The 18,599-nt window shown below is 38.5% G+C and overlaps 1 protein-coding gene across 11 annotated transcripts in view; it reads right to left on the reverse strand.

The window, feature by feature from the left end:
* CPLANE1 (ciliogenesis and planar polarity effector complex subunit 1) overlaps nucleotides 1-18,599 on the reverse strand; it is a 144,773-nt gene that overhangs the window by 43,669 nt on the left and 82,505 nt on the right. For 7 of the 11 annotated variants that reach the window (XM_086677296.1, XM_086677311.1, XM_086677305.1 and 4 more), the window contains 10 exons: nucleotides 17,442-17,735; nucleotides 16,483-17,253; nucleotides 14,641-14,807; nucleotides 12,877-13,009; nucleotides 11,720-11,774; nucleotides 7,386-7,490; nucleotides 4,814-4,885; nucleotides 3,463-3,572; nucleotides 2,910-3,105; nucleotides 2,541-2,690 (listed from right to left, as the gene is read on the reverse strand). In XM_086677296.1, the coding sequence (XP_086533422.1) occupies nucleotides 2,541-2,690; nucleotides 2,910-3,105; nucleotides 3,463-3,572; nucleotides 4,814-4,885; nucleotides 7,386-7,490; nucleotides 11,720-11,774; nucleotides 12,877-13,009; nucleotides 14,641-14,807; nucleotides 16,483-17,253; nucleotides 17,442-17,735 (2,053 nt within the window). The remainder of the gene's footprint in view (nucleotides 1-2,540; nucleotides 2,691-2,909; nucleotides 3,106-3,462; nucleotides 3,573-4,813; nucleotides 4,886-7,385; nucleotides 7,491-11,719; nucleotides 11,775-12,876; nucleotides 13,010-14,640; nucleotides 14,808-16,482; nucleotides 17,254-17,441; nucleotides 17,736-18,599) is intronic. The other 4 variants (XM_086677280.1, XM_086677276.1, XM_086677327.1 and 1 more) reach the window with 4 other exon arrangements.

Below are 18,599 nucleotides of genomic sequence, written 5' to 3' on the forward strand. Positions count from 1 at the left end.
GAAATGTTCTCCCTCTGTCCATCCAGCAAAGCTCTGCTTGCTATTAATAGCTGAAAGCATTCCTTTTGGAGATGGTTTCTAAAATAGGAAGCTGCTGTCATCCAAAATGGTGAGCAAGTATCACTAAAAGCAGAAATTATTATTTGTTTTGCTTGTTTTAAATACTTAGGGACCCTGTCCTTCCTTCTGCCAGCCTTTTGCTATAATACAAATCCCACTCAACTTTATTGTATAACTATATTCTGAATCTTTAAAAAAAAAATTTTTTTTAATGTTTATTTACTTGTGAGAGAGAAAGACAGACAAAGTGTGACCAGGGGGTGGTGGTGGTGGCGGGGGGGGGGGGGGTGGGGGGGTGGAGAGAGGAAGACACAGAATCTGAAGCTGGTTCCAGGCTCTGAGCTGTCAGCACAGAGCCCGACGTGGGCTCGAACTCACGAACAGTGAGATCATGACCTGAGCCGAAGTCAGATGCTTAACCGACTGAGCCACCCAGGCGCCCCTATTTCTGAATCTTTAAAGTATGTTATATAAATACCATGATGGAATTTATTTTCAAAATATAAAACTCTTCCTTTTCATTGGCATTTTAAAGTTGCTTGATTTAATAAGGGGAGAAGGGTCCGCTGACATATTTTTATAACCAGATCCAGAGAATGATCTTCCACAAGGTGGAACAGACTTGATCTCACTGATGAAGGAAATTAACCTGTAGTTTGTAAGTAATTTGAAATGCTGGCTGAGCACAGTCAGGGATCACAGGGAGATGGGTGTGGTTCCAGTTGATGGGTGTGAAAATGAAGGGAAACTAATTAAGTAGCCCACAGGTATTTGGCTGGATGTAACCCACATGACAACCCTACGAGGTTGTATCTCACAGTGATACAAGTAAGGATCAGATAAAGTTAATTTACTTGCAAAAAGTATCCAAACTCTGAAGTGACAGAGCTGGGACCAAAAACCAGGTCTGTTCTATTTGAATCTAAAAGTTAACCTCTGGGGTGCCTGGGTGGCTCAGTCGGTTAAGCGTCTGACTTTAGCTCAGGTCATGAGGTCACACTTCATGGATTCGAGCTCTGAGCCTGTTTCAGATTCTGTGTTTCCCTCTTTCTCTCTCTCTGCCCCTTCCCCATTTGTGCTGTTTCTCGCTCTCTCTCTCAAAAATAAATACTTTTTTTTTAATTAAAAAAATAAAAGTCAAGCTCTTTTCACTTCCCCACACACTTCCCCAGCCTGAAAGATGGTTAGCTTCACACATTCTCCCTCCACTACCCATGCACCAAACAGCCCCAAGACAGGAGAGACAAAGGGCAAAGGCTTCAAAATCTGAAATGCTAGCACTTACTGGTACACACAGCTGTAACACACATGCCCCAACACATCCTAAGGTGAGGTTTCCCTGCCACCCATCCTTCCTCAAATCTCCTGAGTGCACATTGTTGATACACAATTAGCAGGCAGGGCTGGACTCTGCCCCCCAAGCATCTGACAACCATAAGGCTGGGTCCACTCCTCCCAACAGCTGTGGAACCCAGAAGAGAGACTGAGCTTCTATTGCAGGAAGTCTGATTGCATATTAAGATTATTCTAATCATCTACTGGATGTAATAACTTTAGGTTTTGGAGAAATATTCTTATAAATCTTACAAATATTTAGCAATAATACAACTTGGTTTATAACTATAAACTGAATGTTTCATTAGTAATATTTTATGGTTGGCTACATACTTGTGTATTTTCTTTGTGCTATTCTAGAATCTCCCACCTTTTTAAAGTTTATTTTTGACGAAGGGGTGGGGGGGAGAAAGAAAGAAGAGCACGTGCACGTGTTCAGGGAAGGGGTAGAGAGAGAGGGAGAGAGAGAGAATCCCAAGCAGGCTCTGCACTGTCAGCCCCAATTCGGGGCTCGATCTCACGAACCATGAGATCATGACCTGAGCTAAAATCAAGTGTCAGAGGCTTAAGTGAGCCGCCTCTCCTACCTTTTTAAACATGAGAATTCCTTTTAAACACCAAAGCACTCATGACATCCCACAGGATATTTATTTTAGCCTCCTTACTTAAGAAAAGACATATGTGGGGGCGCCTGGGTGGCTCAGTTGGTTACGCATCCGGCTTCAGCTCAGGTCATGATCTCACAGTCCATGAGTTCGAGCCCCGCGTCGGGCTCTGTGCTGACAGCGCAGAGCCTGCAGCCTGCTTCGGATTCTGTGTCTCCCTCTCTCTCTTCCCCTCCCCTGCTCATGCTCTGACTCTCTCTGTCTCAAAAATAAATAAAAACATTAAAAAAAATTAAAAAAAAAAAAAAAAAAAAAGAAAAGACATATGTGGAAACAGAGCTGTAGTCTCCTGCAAAACACCCATGAGTCCCAGCCTTGGAACCATGACTCTACCTCATTTACCTATCTGCCCCCACTCTCCATACCAAGGGAAACGCCTTTTCCTGGCTTCTTTTGCAATTACCAAGTTTTAGAGCTTATCTCTATACAACAGTAATTTAGAGAAGGGGGAGAATCATGTTCTACAGCTAGAGCATTCACCTGTGTCCTGCTGTATTTCTGACGGTATAGGTGAGGCGATAGCAGGCTCCTCCTCTTCTGAAATTGCTGCCCTCCAGCTTCTTCCATCTAGACAGGATGGAGACACTTTTGCAGGTTTAAAAATTACATCTGTGGTGGAAGTGGCAGACTCTATCAAGAATATGAAAAGCATACAAAGATTGATTCTAACCTTCTAAATAAGGTATTTAAGAGACGAGTAGAACATTTCTAGATGTGAATATAAACATCCAGAAGTATAGTAGGTTTCCAAGAGGAGTGCTAAGAGACCTAAGAAGGGGGAATGAGGCTATACTGAAGAATTTTCCAAAATGTTTTTAACCTACTTAAAAAGCAAGAAAAAATTATTACCTTCACTCTTAAAACTGTGCAGGGGGACAGCATTTGTAACTGAAGCTGCCATATAATGTAACTCTGCAGAAGATGGGACTTCCAGATGATCACTTTGCTGTCTGATAATATTATCATCTGAAGGCTCTTCTCTGACAGGAAATTCCTGTAGATCATCAGCTTTAATGTCAACAACATTTATGTAAGTGTGTCCAACCTGAACCAAAACACATAAAATCAAAGAGAGTTATATTCTTTTTACTCTATAGAGCCACTCTGAACCCTCCTCCCCTGTAAAAAAAAAAAAAAAAAAAAAAAGTTTAATCCTAAACAAGAGGAGCTTATATGAATTTAACTTAGGGAAAGCTGCAGGAAGTATGTGTTATGGTCTTAGCTTACAATACTTTGGGGCATAATTTCTAAATCTTAATTTTTTGATCTTTTCAACAAAGTAGCAGATGAGATTTTAGCCTCATTTCATCTATACAAATGAATAATGCAGATGACCATAATAAATTTTAGCACAAAGGTATTATTATAACCTCTGAACAAAGCACAATACCAAATTTAGTACCGGATCAGATGGTGAAGGTGACAAAGGTTTCTCTGATATTTCAGTGGAAAGTTTGAGATTTAAATATACATCTGGTGCCAACACTTCAGGAACATTCAAAGGCTCATGTTCTGAAAATTAAGAAAAGAATCATCAGGAATATTTAAAAAATCTACAAATAACTCCAAGTCATTAGCATTGTAACAAGTAAGCAACAAACAACGTAAAATATTTTTGTTAAAGATCTAAGCAGGGGGCACCTTGCTGGCTCAGTCAGTGGAGTATGTGGCTCCTGATCTCAGGGTTGTGAGTTTGGCCCCAGGTTGGATATAGAGATTACTTAAAAATAAAGTCTTAAAAAAAAAAAAAATCAAAGTAGAAGCTTCACAGGTATAAATAAATTTATTCTATCCTAAGGGCAATTTACTCTGGAGTAATTAATAATTAAATGCAGATTGATTAGTGCTTTTTTCATATGAATGATTCACAAGAATAATAAAGTGTCTAAGTAATGTCAAGAAAATGCTGTAATTTCCTATTTCCATTTCAGATATATTAAGTCATGGTTTTTTTTGGAGACTTCAAGAAAATCAGTTTAGGAAATTAACCCATAACTAATTTGTTTTTTTATGCTCAACACTGTTTCTTATTATTTGTTTGTTTTAACAGCTTTATTGGGATATAATTCACATCCTTTAAAAGGGCACAATTCACAATTCAGTAGTTTCTAGTATATTCACAGAGGCCCTGGCCAAATTTTACCCCTTAAAATGTTTAACATTGAAATTTTACAAATGTCACTAGCTTCTTTTCAAAAGTACAATAAAGAAGCCTGCCACAGTAGGTTAGCAAATGGTCTAACTCTGTGCCTTCTGTCGTAGGACTCTAATTTTACTTCCTAGGGACCCTGCAGCACAAGTAGGGGTAGGGCAAAGGGAGAGGGAGTGAGAAAATCTTAAGCAGACTCCCCACCTAGCACAGAGCCCAACCTGGGACTCATTCTCAGGATCATGAAATCATGACCTGAGCCAAAACCAAGAGTCAGACACTAAACCAACTGAGCCACCCAGGTGCCCCCTAGCATCTTATTTTTAACAGAACATTACTTTCAAAATTCCTATGTAAAACATAACTTCTCATTTTATTGAATACTAGAAACTTGGTACCAAGGCTTAAATTTAAACCATATGACAACCAAAAACCTAGAAAAAAGGAAAGTGAAAATATTTAAATTATCATTCTATCTCTATGGATTCAATTGACTGATTTTATTCCTGTTTTTATGGATGGTGGTAACTCTTGTTTTGGCATCACAAAAACATAATCTTTAAGTAGCAATGCTATTAGCAGAAAAAAAAAGAAAAAATCACACCTGATATGGAAGAAATGATTTGTTCATTTTTACAACATTCAGAAACAACTTCTTGAGAAGCAGCTTTTTTATCTTGTAGTCAATGAGGAGATTTGAAGTGAAAAGAAAAAAAACAGAAAAAAATTAACAAACAAAAATTAAATACATGAACGCAGATTTTTAGATATCATGTATTAAAGGTAGTAGACAGCTTACGAATTTAGTTTTTAAAAATAAACGATAATTTCAGATTTTATTATTATTTACCCTGGGCCTGATACCTGCATGATAAGAGACTTCTAGCAAACAGGTTGCCAGCTTTAGAAGACTACATAGCAACAAACTACCTTCAAGGCTTTCGCAAAGGCTTTAACTTTTAAGAATGTTTCCCAAGTGTGTATTCACCATTTGCATCAAAAAATATCTTCTACATGCTCAACCTCATTCAGATAGAAAGAAAAACTAAATAGTAAGATGCATTTTCATGACCTGTCAGATGAGTAAAGATAAAAGAGCTAAATCAACATGATGACAAAAAAAAAAAAAAAAAAAAGAAAAACCTCTCATATATGAGAAGATACTCACTGAGGCATTATTTATAGGAGAAAAATACAAGAAACCACCTAATACATTCAACAATAAAGAATTAGTTAGGGGCATCTGGGTGGCTCAGTTGGTTAAGCATCCAACTTTGGCTCAGGTCATGATCTCTCAGTCTGTGAGTTGGAGCTCTGTGTCAGGCTCTATGCTGACAGCTCAGAGCCTGGAACCTGCTTCGGATTCTGTGTCTCCCTCTCTCTCTGCCCCTCCCCCACTCACAATCTCTGTCTCTCTCTCAAAAATAAATAAACATTAAAAAAAGTTTTAAAGAATTAGTTAAATATTTTATGACACAGCTGGAAGAAGGAATATGTTTACAAAGTACTTTTTCATGACATAAATGTTTGGCATAAGCAGACATCAAAGTGAAAAGCAAAGGATCCAAAATATAGGTAACTTCTGTTATCCAAATCTAATCCATTCTAAAAAAATGTGCCGCATAGTCAAATACCAGGAAACTTTTTAAATGGGGGAGAAAAAGGTGTTCCAGCCTATCCAATACTGCCAAACATTAGTAAACACTTCTTAAACATTTAAATAACTATCCATCAAAGATTACTAAATATAAGGCATTTTGAACATCACTTCTTAACTAATGTTCATTTAATCCATTAGTTTGTGTGCAATATGCAATAACACTGACCATATCTGATAGAATACAGATGTTATACTGCAAACATATAGTATATGCTATAATGTAAGTAAATATATAGTATAATACAAATAAATACTATAAGTATATGCTACAGTGCATATACTATATACATATATATATATACACTATGTACGTTTGAACTATAATGTAGATAAATACTGAGTAATATATTAAAGAGACTGAGTAGAGAGTGTCCAAAGGTATCTGTGTAAAAGACAAACACTGGGACCCACAAAGGGTTAAATTCTCAGGGAAGATAGTAATAATATTTGGAAGATGAGAGTTCAGACACAGAGGGAGGACACCTGTACTATCTACTGTACCAAACTATGTAAAATGTGCAACAGAAGACTGAAAGAAAAATCATCAAAATGTTACTTCTAAGTGGCATGATTACAGTTACTTTCATCCTCTACATAACTTGCTACATTATCCAAATATTCTATAATGATCATATATTATTTTGAAACCATATCAATAAATATTATTTTATAATAACTTAAATTAGAGGTTTAAAAAAGCATTTGCAAGGTTCTAAACACAGTTAAGAGCAACTGTTTCCTACATATCATAGAAAAGAATTGCGACAGCACAAAGGTCAGAGCACTTACACTAATGAGGAAGTTTGTCAGGCAAAATTCCAAATAATAGGTCCTTCAACTTTTCTTTCCTCTGTTCTTGGACATAGTTACGTATGCCCTTCCCACAGCAAATCCAACCTAGTTCTCTTCCTGACTCAGCTTCACCAGCCACAGCCCCAGGTCTCTCAGTCTTAGGCACGAAATCCCAGTGAAGGCAATTAATGGCGTAGAGAACCCAAATTCAAAACATTGTCTCTACTGATTTAGGATGTAGTCCACGGTATTTTGAACAAAAATTTCTATTGTGTATTACTTAAGTTACCATAAATTCAAGTGAAATTTTAAAGTTTAAAATTTGTCAGGGCGCCTGGGCAGCTCAGTCGGTTAAGCATCTGACTTCAGCTCAGGTCATGATCCCACAGTTTCATGAGTTGAGCCCTGCATCGGGCTCTGTGCTGACAGCTCAAAGCCTGGAGCCTGCTTCAGATTCTGTGCCCCTCTCTCGCTCTGCCCCTCCCCTGCTCATGCCCTGTCTCTCTCTCTCTCTCTCTCTCAAGAATAAACATTAAAATATTTTTTTAAGTTTAAAATTTGTAAAGTATACACCAGGGTTGAAGACAAGAACCTGGGATGAGTAACTACTATCACATCACTTAAAATTCACTTTAAATCATTGTTTTGAAGAAAAAAATCTAGACATATGCAATGTTGCAAAAAATATATGAATTTTAAAAATTAAAGTAAAATAGCATTTTACCTGGGTCTGTATTTGTACTTGCATCCTGACATTCTACAGCTTTCTTTCTTACACAGGCCATGAAATGCAATCCAGCTGAAGTTTTAATATCATTTTGTAGCATTTCTTAAACATAACAAAACATTGAAAGCAATCATTGAGAAGCCAACATATCCAAAAGCAGAGAACCTAACTCAAAGGAGGTGAGGTATGAGGTGCCCAGATGTTATCAAAATTGACTTTTTAAAAAAATTTTTAATGTTTATTTATTTTTGAGAGACAGAGCATGAGTGGGGAAGGAGGGGCAGAGAGAGACACACAGAATTCGAAGCAGGCTCCAGGCTCTGAGCTGTCACCACAAAGCCCAACGTGGGGCTCAAACTCATGAACTGATCATGACCTGAGTCAAAGTCTGAAGCTTAACTGACTGAGCCACCGAGGCGCCCCTAATATGGACGTTTTGAATGAGGTGGTGCCTACGTTAACTCTCAAAGGCAGCTCAGTGAATTCAAAACCAAAACTGTGGAGGATTCTGTATGTCTAGTCTAGAAACCTAGATGTTCTTCTGGCTGATGAGGATCTAGTAGAAAATGTTATGCAAGAAAATGATATGGTCAGATTGATTTTCTAGAAAAACCACCCCAGCCAGTGTGTGGACCGTAGACTGGAGTGGATAAAAGTGAAGACAATCAGATAGATGAAGGCTCTGCAATAGTTCAAATAAGAACCTCTAGCAATGGTGAGGAGTGGGGGCCAGAGGACACATTTACAAATTACAAAGGAGGTAAAGGGGCACCTGGGTGGCTCAGTCAGTTAAGCATCCAACTCTTGACCGCAGCTCAGGTCATGATCTCACAGTTTGTATATTTGAGCCCCAAATCGGGCTCTGTGCGGTCAGCTTGGGATTCTGTTTCCCTCTCTTTCTGCCCCTCCCCTGCTTGCTCTCTCTCTGTCTCTCTCTCAAAATAAATAAAAATAAACTTAAAAAGAAGGAAGTAAAATAGGGAAGACCTGCTCATTGACTGGATGAGAAGGCAAGGGAAGACGGAATTCAGATAGCCAATGTTTTGGGGTTGAGTTGGTAGTGACACAAATGAAGATGGAGAATTAGGAGAACAAACCAGTTGGTGGTGAGGGACAACAAGTTGAGACTGTATATGCTGCACTTGAGTTAATTTCCACCTAAGTGGAGAAGTTCAGCAGCAAGCAGAATCAAAATCCAAACTCTATTATGGGAGTTTGGGTTTAGATGTGGATTTTCCTGGGAGATCATCCAGGAAGACAAAGTAGAATAAGAGATTATCAGTGTGTCTGGGTGGCTCAGTCAGTTAAGCCACCGACTTCAGCTCAGGTCATATCTCATAGCCTGTAAGTTCGAGCCCCAGGTCAGGCTCTGTGCTGATAGCTCGGAGGCTGGAGTGTGCTTCAGATTCTGTGTCTCCCTCTTTCTCTGCCCCTCCCCTGCTCACACTCTCTCTCTGTCTCTCAAAAATAAACATTAAAAAAAAAAATTAAGAAAAAAAAAGAGTAAGAGATTATCAATTATGGCACATGGTAGTATAATAAACATACATATAGGGGCACCTGGGTGGCTCAGTTGGTTAAGCGTCCTGACTCTTGATATCAGCTCAGGTCTTGATCTCAGGGTCATGAGTTCAAGCCCCACATTGGGCTCCGTGCTAGGTGCAGAGCCCACTTAATACACACACACACACACACACACACACACACACAGTCTTCATCCTTGGTTCTAAGCATGAAGTTCCTTAAGTCTTTGGAATTTCTTTAGTAATAGGAGTGTCTGTCATTATATCTGAGTTTATGCTAATGAAGTGACTCGTTAGGCCCCTAGATAGCTTCAGGATAGGTGCTGGTCACTAAAGGGCCGAAGCACATGGTTAGAGGGTTAGAACTATAATCAACCCCACCACACCCCTACCTCTGGGGAGGGGAGAGCAGCTGGAGATGTAGTTCAATCACCAATGGTTAACGATGTAATCAATCATGCCTTTACAATGAAACTTCAATAAAAATCCTGAAACAATGAGGCTAAGGGGGCTTCTGGATTGATGAGCAAGGGGATGTGCTGGAAGAGTGGTATATCCAGGGAGGATATGAAAGCTCTGTGCCTTCAGTCCCCATACCTTCCTTTATGCATCTCTTCCATTTGGCTATTCCTGAATTGTATCCTTTATAATAAAACTGTAATCCTTAAGTAAAGCATTTCTCTAAGTTCCTGAATCACTGTAGCAAATTAGTAAACTTGGAGGGTGAGTCATGGCAATACCTGAATTTGTAGTTGCCTGGACAAAAATGCAAGTGTATAGGGACCCGTTTGTAGCTGATAGCTTGAATTGGTCAGTCTTTTGGGACTGAGCCACTAATCTGTGACATCTGTGTTAACTCTGGGTTATTGTCAGACTTGACGTGAATTATAGGACACCAGCTGGTGTCAGAGAAGTAGAGAATTATTGTTGTTTGAAATACACACAACACACATCCATGGGAATACTATGCAGTCATTAAAAATGGCATTGTAGAGGGGAGCCTGGGTGGTTCGGTAGGTTAAGCATCTAACTCTTGATTTTGGCTCAGGTCGTGATCTCACAGTTCGTGAGATCAAGCCCCATGTCGGTTTCTTTGTTGACAGCACGGAGCCTATTTGGATTCTCTCTCTCCTCTCTTTCTGCTCTTCCCCTGCTTGCGTGCGCTTACTCTCTCTCAAAATAAATAAACTTAAAATGATATTGTAGAATATCTAATATAAAAAACGTATATAAATAAAATGTATACATATGTATATATGTATATATGTATTTACAGATATATATGAGTAAGGACATTCAAAAAATAAACCCTGGGGGAATATTAACACTGGCTATCTCTAAACAGAAAAATTATGAGACAGGCACCTGGGTGGCTCAGTCGGTTAAGTGTCTGACTTCAGCTCAGGTCATGATCTCAGTTTGTGGATTCAGGTCCCATATGGGGCTCTGTACTGACAGTGTGGAACCTGCTTGGGATCCTGTCTCTCTGTCTCTCCCCCTCTCTCTCTTTTTCTCTCTCTCAAAATAAATAAATAAACTTTTTAAAAATGTATGGGAGATTTGGGGGGGGGTAGATTTTAATGTTCTTCCTATTCCTATTTGTATTTTCTCAATTTTCTTCAGTGAACAAGTATTACCTTCACAAAGCCGAAAGAAGAAAGAAAGAAAGAAAGAAAGAAAGAAAGAAAGAAAGAAAGAAAGAAAGAAAGAAAGAAAGAAAGAAAGAAAGAAAGAAAAAGAAAAGAAAAGAAAAGAAAAAAACCCAAACCACTGTTAAGAATGAAAAAGAAACTGGTTTTAAGACAAGTGAGTGGGAAAGAATGCTAAACGGATTAGCAAGCTAAGCAAGCAGGTCAGTTAGGAAAAAAAAAAAACTGCTTGGTTTAGGCACACAGAAGCTTGATGCAGGGCAGTGATATCAACAAAGAGAGGGAGGACCACATCAAGGACTGAGTGAAGGAGTGGGACAACAAAGGTGAGGGGTAAACCAAGGGTGACTTTCAAGGTAAAAATCTTCACCGATCAAGTGAATGGTGACATCACTAATGCCAAGATGCCAGTTTAAAATTTGGACATGTTAAGTTTAAGGTGAAAGTAGAAAAGAAAGATGAGGGAGGGTAGATGTGTCTTTGAGTATCATTTGAGTGTAGCTGAAGTCCTGAGAGTGACCGTTTGTGTGTATGAAAATTACTAAGGAGAAAGCCCCGGGGAATACATGCATTTGGTGGCAAGAAGTAAACTGACCAACTGAAGAAAGAAGAGAATGTACTATCTTCTAAGCAAGTACTCTTTTCTGAACTGATTCCTTACTTTAATGTGCATGTATTTTCTATGAGGAATTCGACAGGCATGTTCTTCCATAATTTCCTTTTAGGCCTTATATATCAGTATCTTATTTGAGATTCTAATTAATTGCACTGCTATACGGTAGAGATCAGCAGGTTTTTTCTGTAAAGGGCAAGATAATAAATATTTCGGCTTTGCATTCTATGTGGCTCCTCTTGCAACAAGTGAACCTTGCTGCAGTGCAAAATCTGTCACAATGTGTAAATAAATAGGCATGGCTGTGTTTCAATAAAACTTGATTTACAAAACAGGCATGGTCTGGATCTGGCCTGTGGGCCATAGTTTGTCAACCACTGCTCTACCGGATAACACATCAAAACACAACGTGCGCACGCACACACACACACACTCAATCTTGTCAAAGATAAACTGAAAATAATTGTCTCATTTTTATACACATAATTCTAGAAAGCTGATTTTAACTTTGAACTGAGATACTACATTAATCATGCTTATACATACCAAAAGGAATGTCAAAATCATCCAAAGGCTGGGAACCACCATGTTCTTGTTGCTCCTAAATGAATCCCCAAATGATCAATCTTGTAACTCAAAGACATTCATTATTTGGGGGGCAGCGGGGGTGGGGGGAAGCAAACATTCAATAGCTAAGAGAATTGTTGAATTTTTAGGTATAGATTTGAAACCTATCCTAGAAATATTTATTTACTCTATCAAAGTAACTCTACGAAGGAGTTCACAAAACTCACAAGTCAAACAATAAAAAAGAACATTACTAATTTAATGCAGTTACTAAACTGCAATGTTCTCTACTGCAGAGCAGTTTTAACACTCAAATGGTAACCCACCATATCAAAACTGCTCAGGAAGTCAACATTTTTACTAAGTGCCTCCCCACATGCTCTTGAGGACTTAGTGAAGTGTGCTTTTAAAAAATCCTTATAGGGGCGCCTGGGTGGCGCAGTCGGTTGAGCGTCCGACTTCAGCCAGGTCACGATCTCGCGGTCCGTGAGTTCGAGCCCCGCGTCGGGCTCTGGGCTGATGGCTCAGAGCCTGGAGCCTGTTTCCGATTCTGTATCTCCCTCTCTCTCTGCCCCTCCCCCGTTCATGCTCTGTCTCTCTCTGTCCCAAAAATAAATAAACGTTGAAAAAAAAAATCCTTATAAACAAAACTGTTCATGTTTATTTAATTTGTTGCAAAAATAAGTAAACAGTCATCAAAGTTAGAAGGAATGTTTGAAAAGATCTGACTTAAATATATAGGTTACATAACAAACCTATGTGTGGGAAATGCTGGAGGCATCTAAAAGAGATTAAACTGTATTAGGAGCAACCCAAAGAACATATATGGTATGCATTAAGAGATCAGAGAAAAAAGCAAGGAGTGATTAAATATAAGAAAGTCACACCGGCAGATGCTCTACACTATAGTTTTTGATTTACCACCAACTTGCTTTTCACATTTGCAACTGTATGTCCACTGTCCCATGAAGGGATGCAGCAAGGTTTATGTATCTGCTTCACATCTTAAATGATGTAAAGATTCTCCTAGTCACAATCAGAAGCTTCGGCAATCAGAAGACTAGATAAACCACAGAGACATTCCAAACTCTGTGTACATGCAAAGCAGGGAAGAATGTATAGCAGTTTTTCTGTACCTTGGATTTCACAACTATTTCTGAATCATTATCATTAACAATGGAACTCTCTGGTTGGAAAGCCACACTTGGTTTTCTCCTTAGCTTCTCTGATATTTTTTCTTGCAGCTCTTTCTCAGCTCGTCGTCTTTGTCTGTTAAATAGCATAAAATATGTTTTTACTGTTTTAGTAACATCAGTTTTTTACTTATATCATGCTATACAGGGAGACAGTTATCAAAATTATGTCAATAAATTATTTTCAATGGTATATATAATTAAATTAGCAGGATACTCTGCTAGAACACAAGCAAATATAAGCAAATGTCAGGGACACACGAAAGCTGTTTCTAGTTCCTCAACTACTGAACTTTTTCTGGAATCTCAGGTCAGAGTCATACCTTTTAGGTAATTTTCAAACTCTCTTTTCTGCAGACTCTAAGCTGACCTCAGAAGCCCTATGGGATACCTCCACTGACCCTTTTGAAGAAGTTAAGCACACTTAAGTGACCTTGAAATCCCAGCAAGGAGGAAAGAAGGCCCAAAAAAGTCAAGAAGAAGACTTACTTTGAAGAGGGAATACCTGAAAAAGATGGAAGGAAGGAACTATTTCTGGAAAAAGGGCACTGGTATCAGATTTTAGGGTCTGATAAATGTGAAATTTTAAAAATATTTTCTGGACTCAATACACAATACACAATATGTAAAAAAATCCTTATAAACAAAACTGTTCATGTTTATTTAATAACCTACCAGTCAATACATTTTTGAATACCCATTATGAATAAAACATTATAAATGTTCTTTATTAGAAGTCATAGCCGTGCGGGGCGCCTGGGTGGCGCAGTCGGTTAAGCGTCCGACTTCAGCCAGGTCACGATCTCGCCATCGGTGGGTTCAAGCCCCGCGTCAGGCTCTGGGCTGATGGCTCAGAGCCTGGAGCCTGTTTCCGATTCTGTGTCTCCCTCTCTCTCTGCCCCTCCCCCGTTCATGCTCTGTCTCTCTCCGTCCCCAAAATAAATAAAAGTTGAATAAAAAATTAAAAAAAAAAAAAGAAGAAGTCATAGCCGTGCTTTTTTACATGCATGTTTCTTAGTGTCCTGAAACAAGTCACATCACTTACCCCCCTGCTCCTTATGTAAGAATCTGGAGGATATGGTAAGATGAATTAACAATATTACTTCAGTGTATTAGATAGTACATGGAATATTGCATGAGACGCCAAATGTTTATCCTACAAAATAAAACTGCTCATAATGTTACAGAAAAATGTAAAAGAATCTTCTGGCCTAAGAAATCCAGTAAGGGGGCGCCTGGGTGGCTCAGTCAGTTAAGCCTCCGACTTCAGCTCAGGTCATGATCTAGTGGTTTGTGAGTTCGAGCTCCGTGTCGGGCTCTGTGCTGACAGCTCAGAGCCTGGAGCCTGCTTCAGATTCTGTGTCTCCCTCTCCCTCTGCCCCTCCCCTGCTCACACTCTGACTCTATCTTTCAATAATAAATAAACGTTAAAAACATTAAAAAAAAAAAAAAAAAAAAGAAATCCAGTAAGGAATTCCTTAATAAAATGGAAAAAATAACAGTATTTATCTGTCACAATATAGGAATTTACCTCATCACAAGACGTGTTCAAATGCATGACACTTGATATGAAAATAGAATATTCAATTGTGTACAGGCTGGGAGGTTGAACCAGATAACTTTCACTTTTCTAACTATATTTTTTTCAACTAATAATAAATTTGCAGATAAGTGATAGTCTCAAATAAAATTCCACTTAAAACTTGCCTTTTTTTACTGTCCTTTCCTTGTCTCACTTCAGATGGTTCTATTTTGACCTTTAGAAGCCGAAGGTGTCCAAAATCGCCTTGTTCAAATAAATTAGGTGCTAGTTTCTCTTGGCTTTGTTTGAATGCAATGAGGTTCTCAAGGGGAATAAGTTGTGGGTTTTTGTACTATAAGAAATAAAGCATAATAATTTAAAGTTATAAACCTCAATTATGTAATACATTAAAAATTTTTGAGAAAAACCTTTGTTTAAATTAAAATGTGAGAGACAGAACATGTCAAAGATAACAAATTGATTTGGACTTGTAAAACGAGTAACTAGAGCTTAAAGAATAAATAAGTTTAGAGTGCTAGAAATTCCAGCTGGGTCCTCCTACTTCAGAAGCTAAGCTAGAAGTCCTCACCTTCTTAATTTCTATTCTATGTTAAAAATCTTATAAATAAAATACATAATGTCTATCATTTGACTTAAAATTCTTTGGAACAGGGAGGATACAGACAAGTAGAGGTTATGGATGGGATAGATTAACAGTGTGTTGACAAATATTGATGTCAGATGATAGAACTTGGTTCATTATACTGTTCTAATAAAAAAAATTTCTTTAAATCCCCCTCAAAATGTCTACTTTTCTGTACCTTTAATCCTTTTTGTTCATAATATGTTCAGAAAAAAAGGCGGCATGATAAGTACTTCTAAAGAGTGACCATTTCTTTTCCCAGTACTATCTTCAAATCTTAAAAGTGTACCAGAGAATTTCAATTACCTTCCTAAGACAGTACTACTGACTTAAAAAATTAGAGCGTAAACAATTTGAATTTCATAAACTAAAGCTTACAACTTTAAAGGGGATTTTGTGGGTTTATAAACATTCAACCTCTTAACTACTTTAAAAATACACCATTATTGGGGCGCCTGGGTGGCGCAGTCGGTTAAGCGTCCGACTTCAGCCAAGTCACGATCTCGCGGTCCGTGAGTTTGAGCCCCGCGTCGGGCTCTGGGCTGATGGCTCAGAGCCTGGAGCCTGTTTCCGATTCTGTGTCTCCCTCTCTCTCTGCCCCTCCCCCGTTCATGCTCTGTCTCTCTCTGTCCCAAAAATAATTAAACGTTGAAAAAAAAATTTTTAAAAATACACCATTATGTACAACTACTTACAGACCTGGGTCTATTTAACAATTTTAAACTGTAACAGATTTGAAGGCAATCATATCACAATTACTAGGAATGTTAAATAATATATGTGTGCACACTTGTACGTGTGCTCTCCCTTTCTCTACACACACACACACACACACACACACACACACACACACCTTTACCCATATGAACAAGAATACCGATCATTTTATTTTACTTATTTCTTGTCTGAGCAGAAGAAATACCTATGAAAAAGTCTGACAAATTCTAGTATTGGTATACAAGACAGATCCAAAAGCTTTAAAATACCTAATTACCATTTTAAACTGGATTTTTATGTTATTTCCAATAACAGAAGCATTAGTTTTATTTAAAAAATTTTAGAAGCATTATTTTTAAAAAAGAAATGTGGAAAGCCATAAGAGACTCTTCAATACAGAGAACAAACTGAGGTGTTGGGTGGGGGGATGGGCTAAATGGACAAGGGGCATTAAGGACACTTGTTGGGATGAGCACTGGGTGTCACATGTAAGTGATGAATCACTAAATTCTACTCCTGAAATCATTACTACACTATATGTTAACTTGGATTTAAATAAAATTTAAAAATTAAAAAAAAAAAAAGGAATGTAGTGTAATTGCACGTATAGGATTTATGGTATGAAAAATGCAGGACTGCTTTTGCATCACTCTGCCACAATCATTACCGTATTTTCCGGGGATAGGCATGAATGAAGTAATGAAAGTCTTGGGTATTTTCTTTCTTCTGCTACAGTTCTCATAGGTATTGAGGGAATTTTTACTGATGCTGTTGAGGCAGAGGAAAATATATAAGGAGGCTTAAGTTGCAGGTGCAATAATGGAAGTCCGAAGGAATTCTGAGGCCATATTTCAAGGGACTCTGGCTTAACATCAAGTAGTTTTTCTGGTTTTATAAACACTGAAGAGTCCTGATGAGATGTCAAATTTTCATGTCCAACACACTGATCCACGTTCACACGCTTAGGGATTTCTGTAATTACAGATTCTGCCCATTTCTTCTGCTCCATTGCTTTTTTTGTGGCTTCAGTATTATACTGGCTCAAATTCAGATGGGGCACTGAAGTCATGTGCATTGCTTTCTGTAGCAATGGAGGCTGGAAGGAATCAGATAATCCCCAAGCCTCTCTGGGCTGTGGCGGGGGCCTGAAGGGAACTTGTGGGGCTCTTCCTGTATGGAAAGAAAGGGGCTTAAATTCATGCTTAGGCTGAAACTGAAGCAAAGGAAAACCATCACCAGGTCTGAAGGTTTTTGCAGCTGGGATTAGTCTAGGTGTCTTCAGAATGGCAGAAGATGGGGACAAAAGGTAGAGGGCAGTACTTCCAGCAGGAGCTGAAGACAGTGCAGGAGTTGGTAAGCTTTGAGATGCTGGAGTTAATCCTGTATTCTGAGGTGGGCCTTCTGACTCACATAAAGGAATACTCCCATGTGGTATATTCTAGAAGAGAAAAAAAGCTATTATGTAAGTTTAGAATATATTACAAAAGTCTTATTTTGTTAATGATGTGCAAAGTGTTTTGAAGGGGGTGGAATGTAATAAGTGCTAAAAAGTTATTTGCTCAAATCACAAAAAGCCAAAAACTGAGCTACTAGAACCATTTTTAATGATATTTTTAAATGTATTACCTGCACATTTCCATTACTATTTTGATCATCCTGCACAATTCCTTTATGGCAGTGTGGACTCTTCTCACCAGGCTCTCTGGTATACTCTCCCATGGACTGTGGCTTAATAAAAGATTTCTCCTTAAAATTTCTACTGGTGTCATCAACATCACTACTCCCTCTTGTGGGGTTTGATACTTGGCTTCCCACCAAACGAACAGGCTGAGACTGCTGTAGAAGTTGATGTATATCTGGGAGGTTGGCAAAGGATGATCCTACTATTTGCATTAGGCTCATGAAGTTGATCTGTTGCAGCTAGAATAAAATAAAATTTAAACATTTTAAAATATAATGAAAAGAATCTAAAGAATCAACAACAATCATCTGAGTATTTCACAACAGTCATACTTTTAGTGTTTGTTTGTTTGTTTATTTTTGAGAGATAGAATCAGAGCATGAGCAGGACAGGGGCAGAAAAAGATGGAGACACAGAATCTAAAGCAGGCTCCAGGCTCTGAGCTGTCAGCACAGAGTATGACATGGGGCTCAAACTCACAGAGTTGTGAGATCATGACCTGAGCCAAAGTCGGCTAAGCCGGCTGAGCCACACCCAAGCACTCCCACAACAGTCATACTTTTGTCTTACTATCTGTCAGACCCATGAATGCTGAGCAGGAAGCAAAGCTGGGAGAGATTCTTTTTAAAGGAAGAAAAGAATAGCTCCCCGCTTTCAAGAAGCTGTCAACTGGAAATATAAAATCATAATGAGACTTGGGACTATCAATAAAGCAGTTTACATAAACATCCCGGGGACCATAAAGTAGTGATCTGATGGGATGAAATGAGGATAATTAAAGAAGTCCTAAAATGAGTGTGTTGTGACCAGGTTTTCAGTAGGAAAAAAAAGCAAAGATTAGCAAACAGGTGAAGAATGAAGAATTCCATAGAAAGGCTGACTAGGTGAAAGGCAAAGGCATGCACCAGTGGTTGATAAACTCTGCTGCACATTAGAATCACCTGAGAAGCATTTAAAAATCCCCACGGCCACACCACACCACACAGCAATAAAATCAGATTATCTGGGGATTAGTATTTTTTAAGATGACAAGGTGATTTCAGGATGCAGAAAAGCCTAGGAACCACTAGCACAAACACTGGCTTAAATGGCAAGGGAAATTA

This window comes from Puma concolor, chromosome A1 (assembly GCF_028749965.1).
Source record: "Puma concolor isolate L17-30 chromosome A1, mPumCon1.1.hap2, whole genome shotgun sequence".
Lineage (NCBI taxonomy): Eukaryota > Metazoa > Chordata > Mammalia > Carnivora > Felidae > Puma > Puma concolor.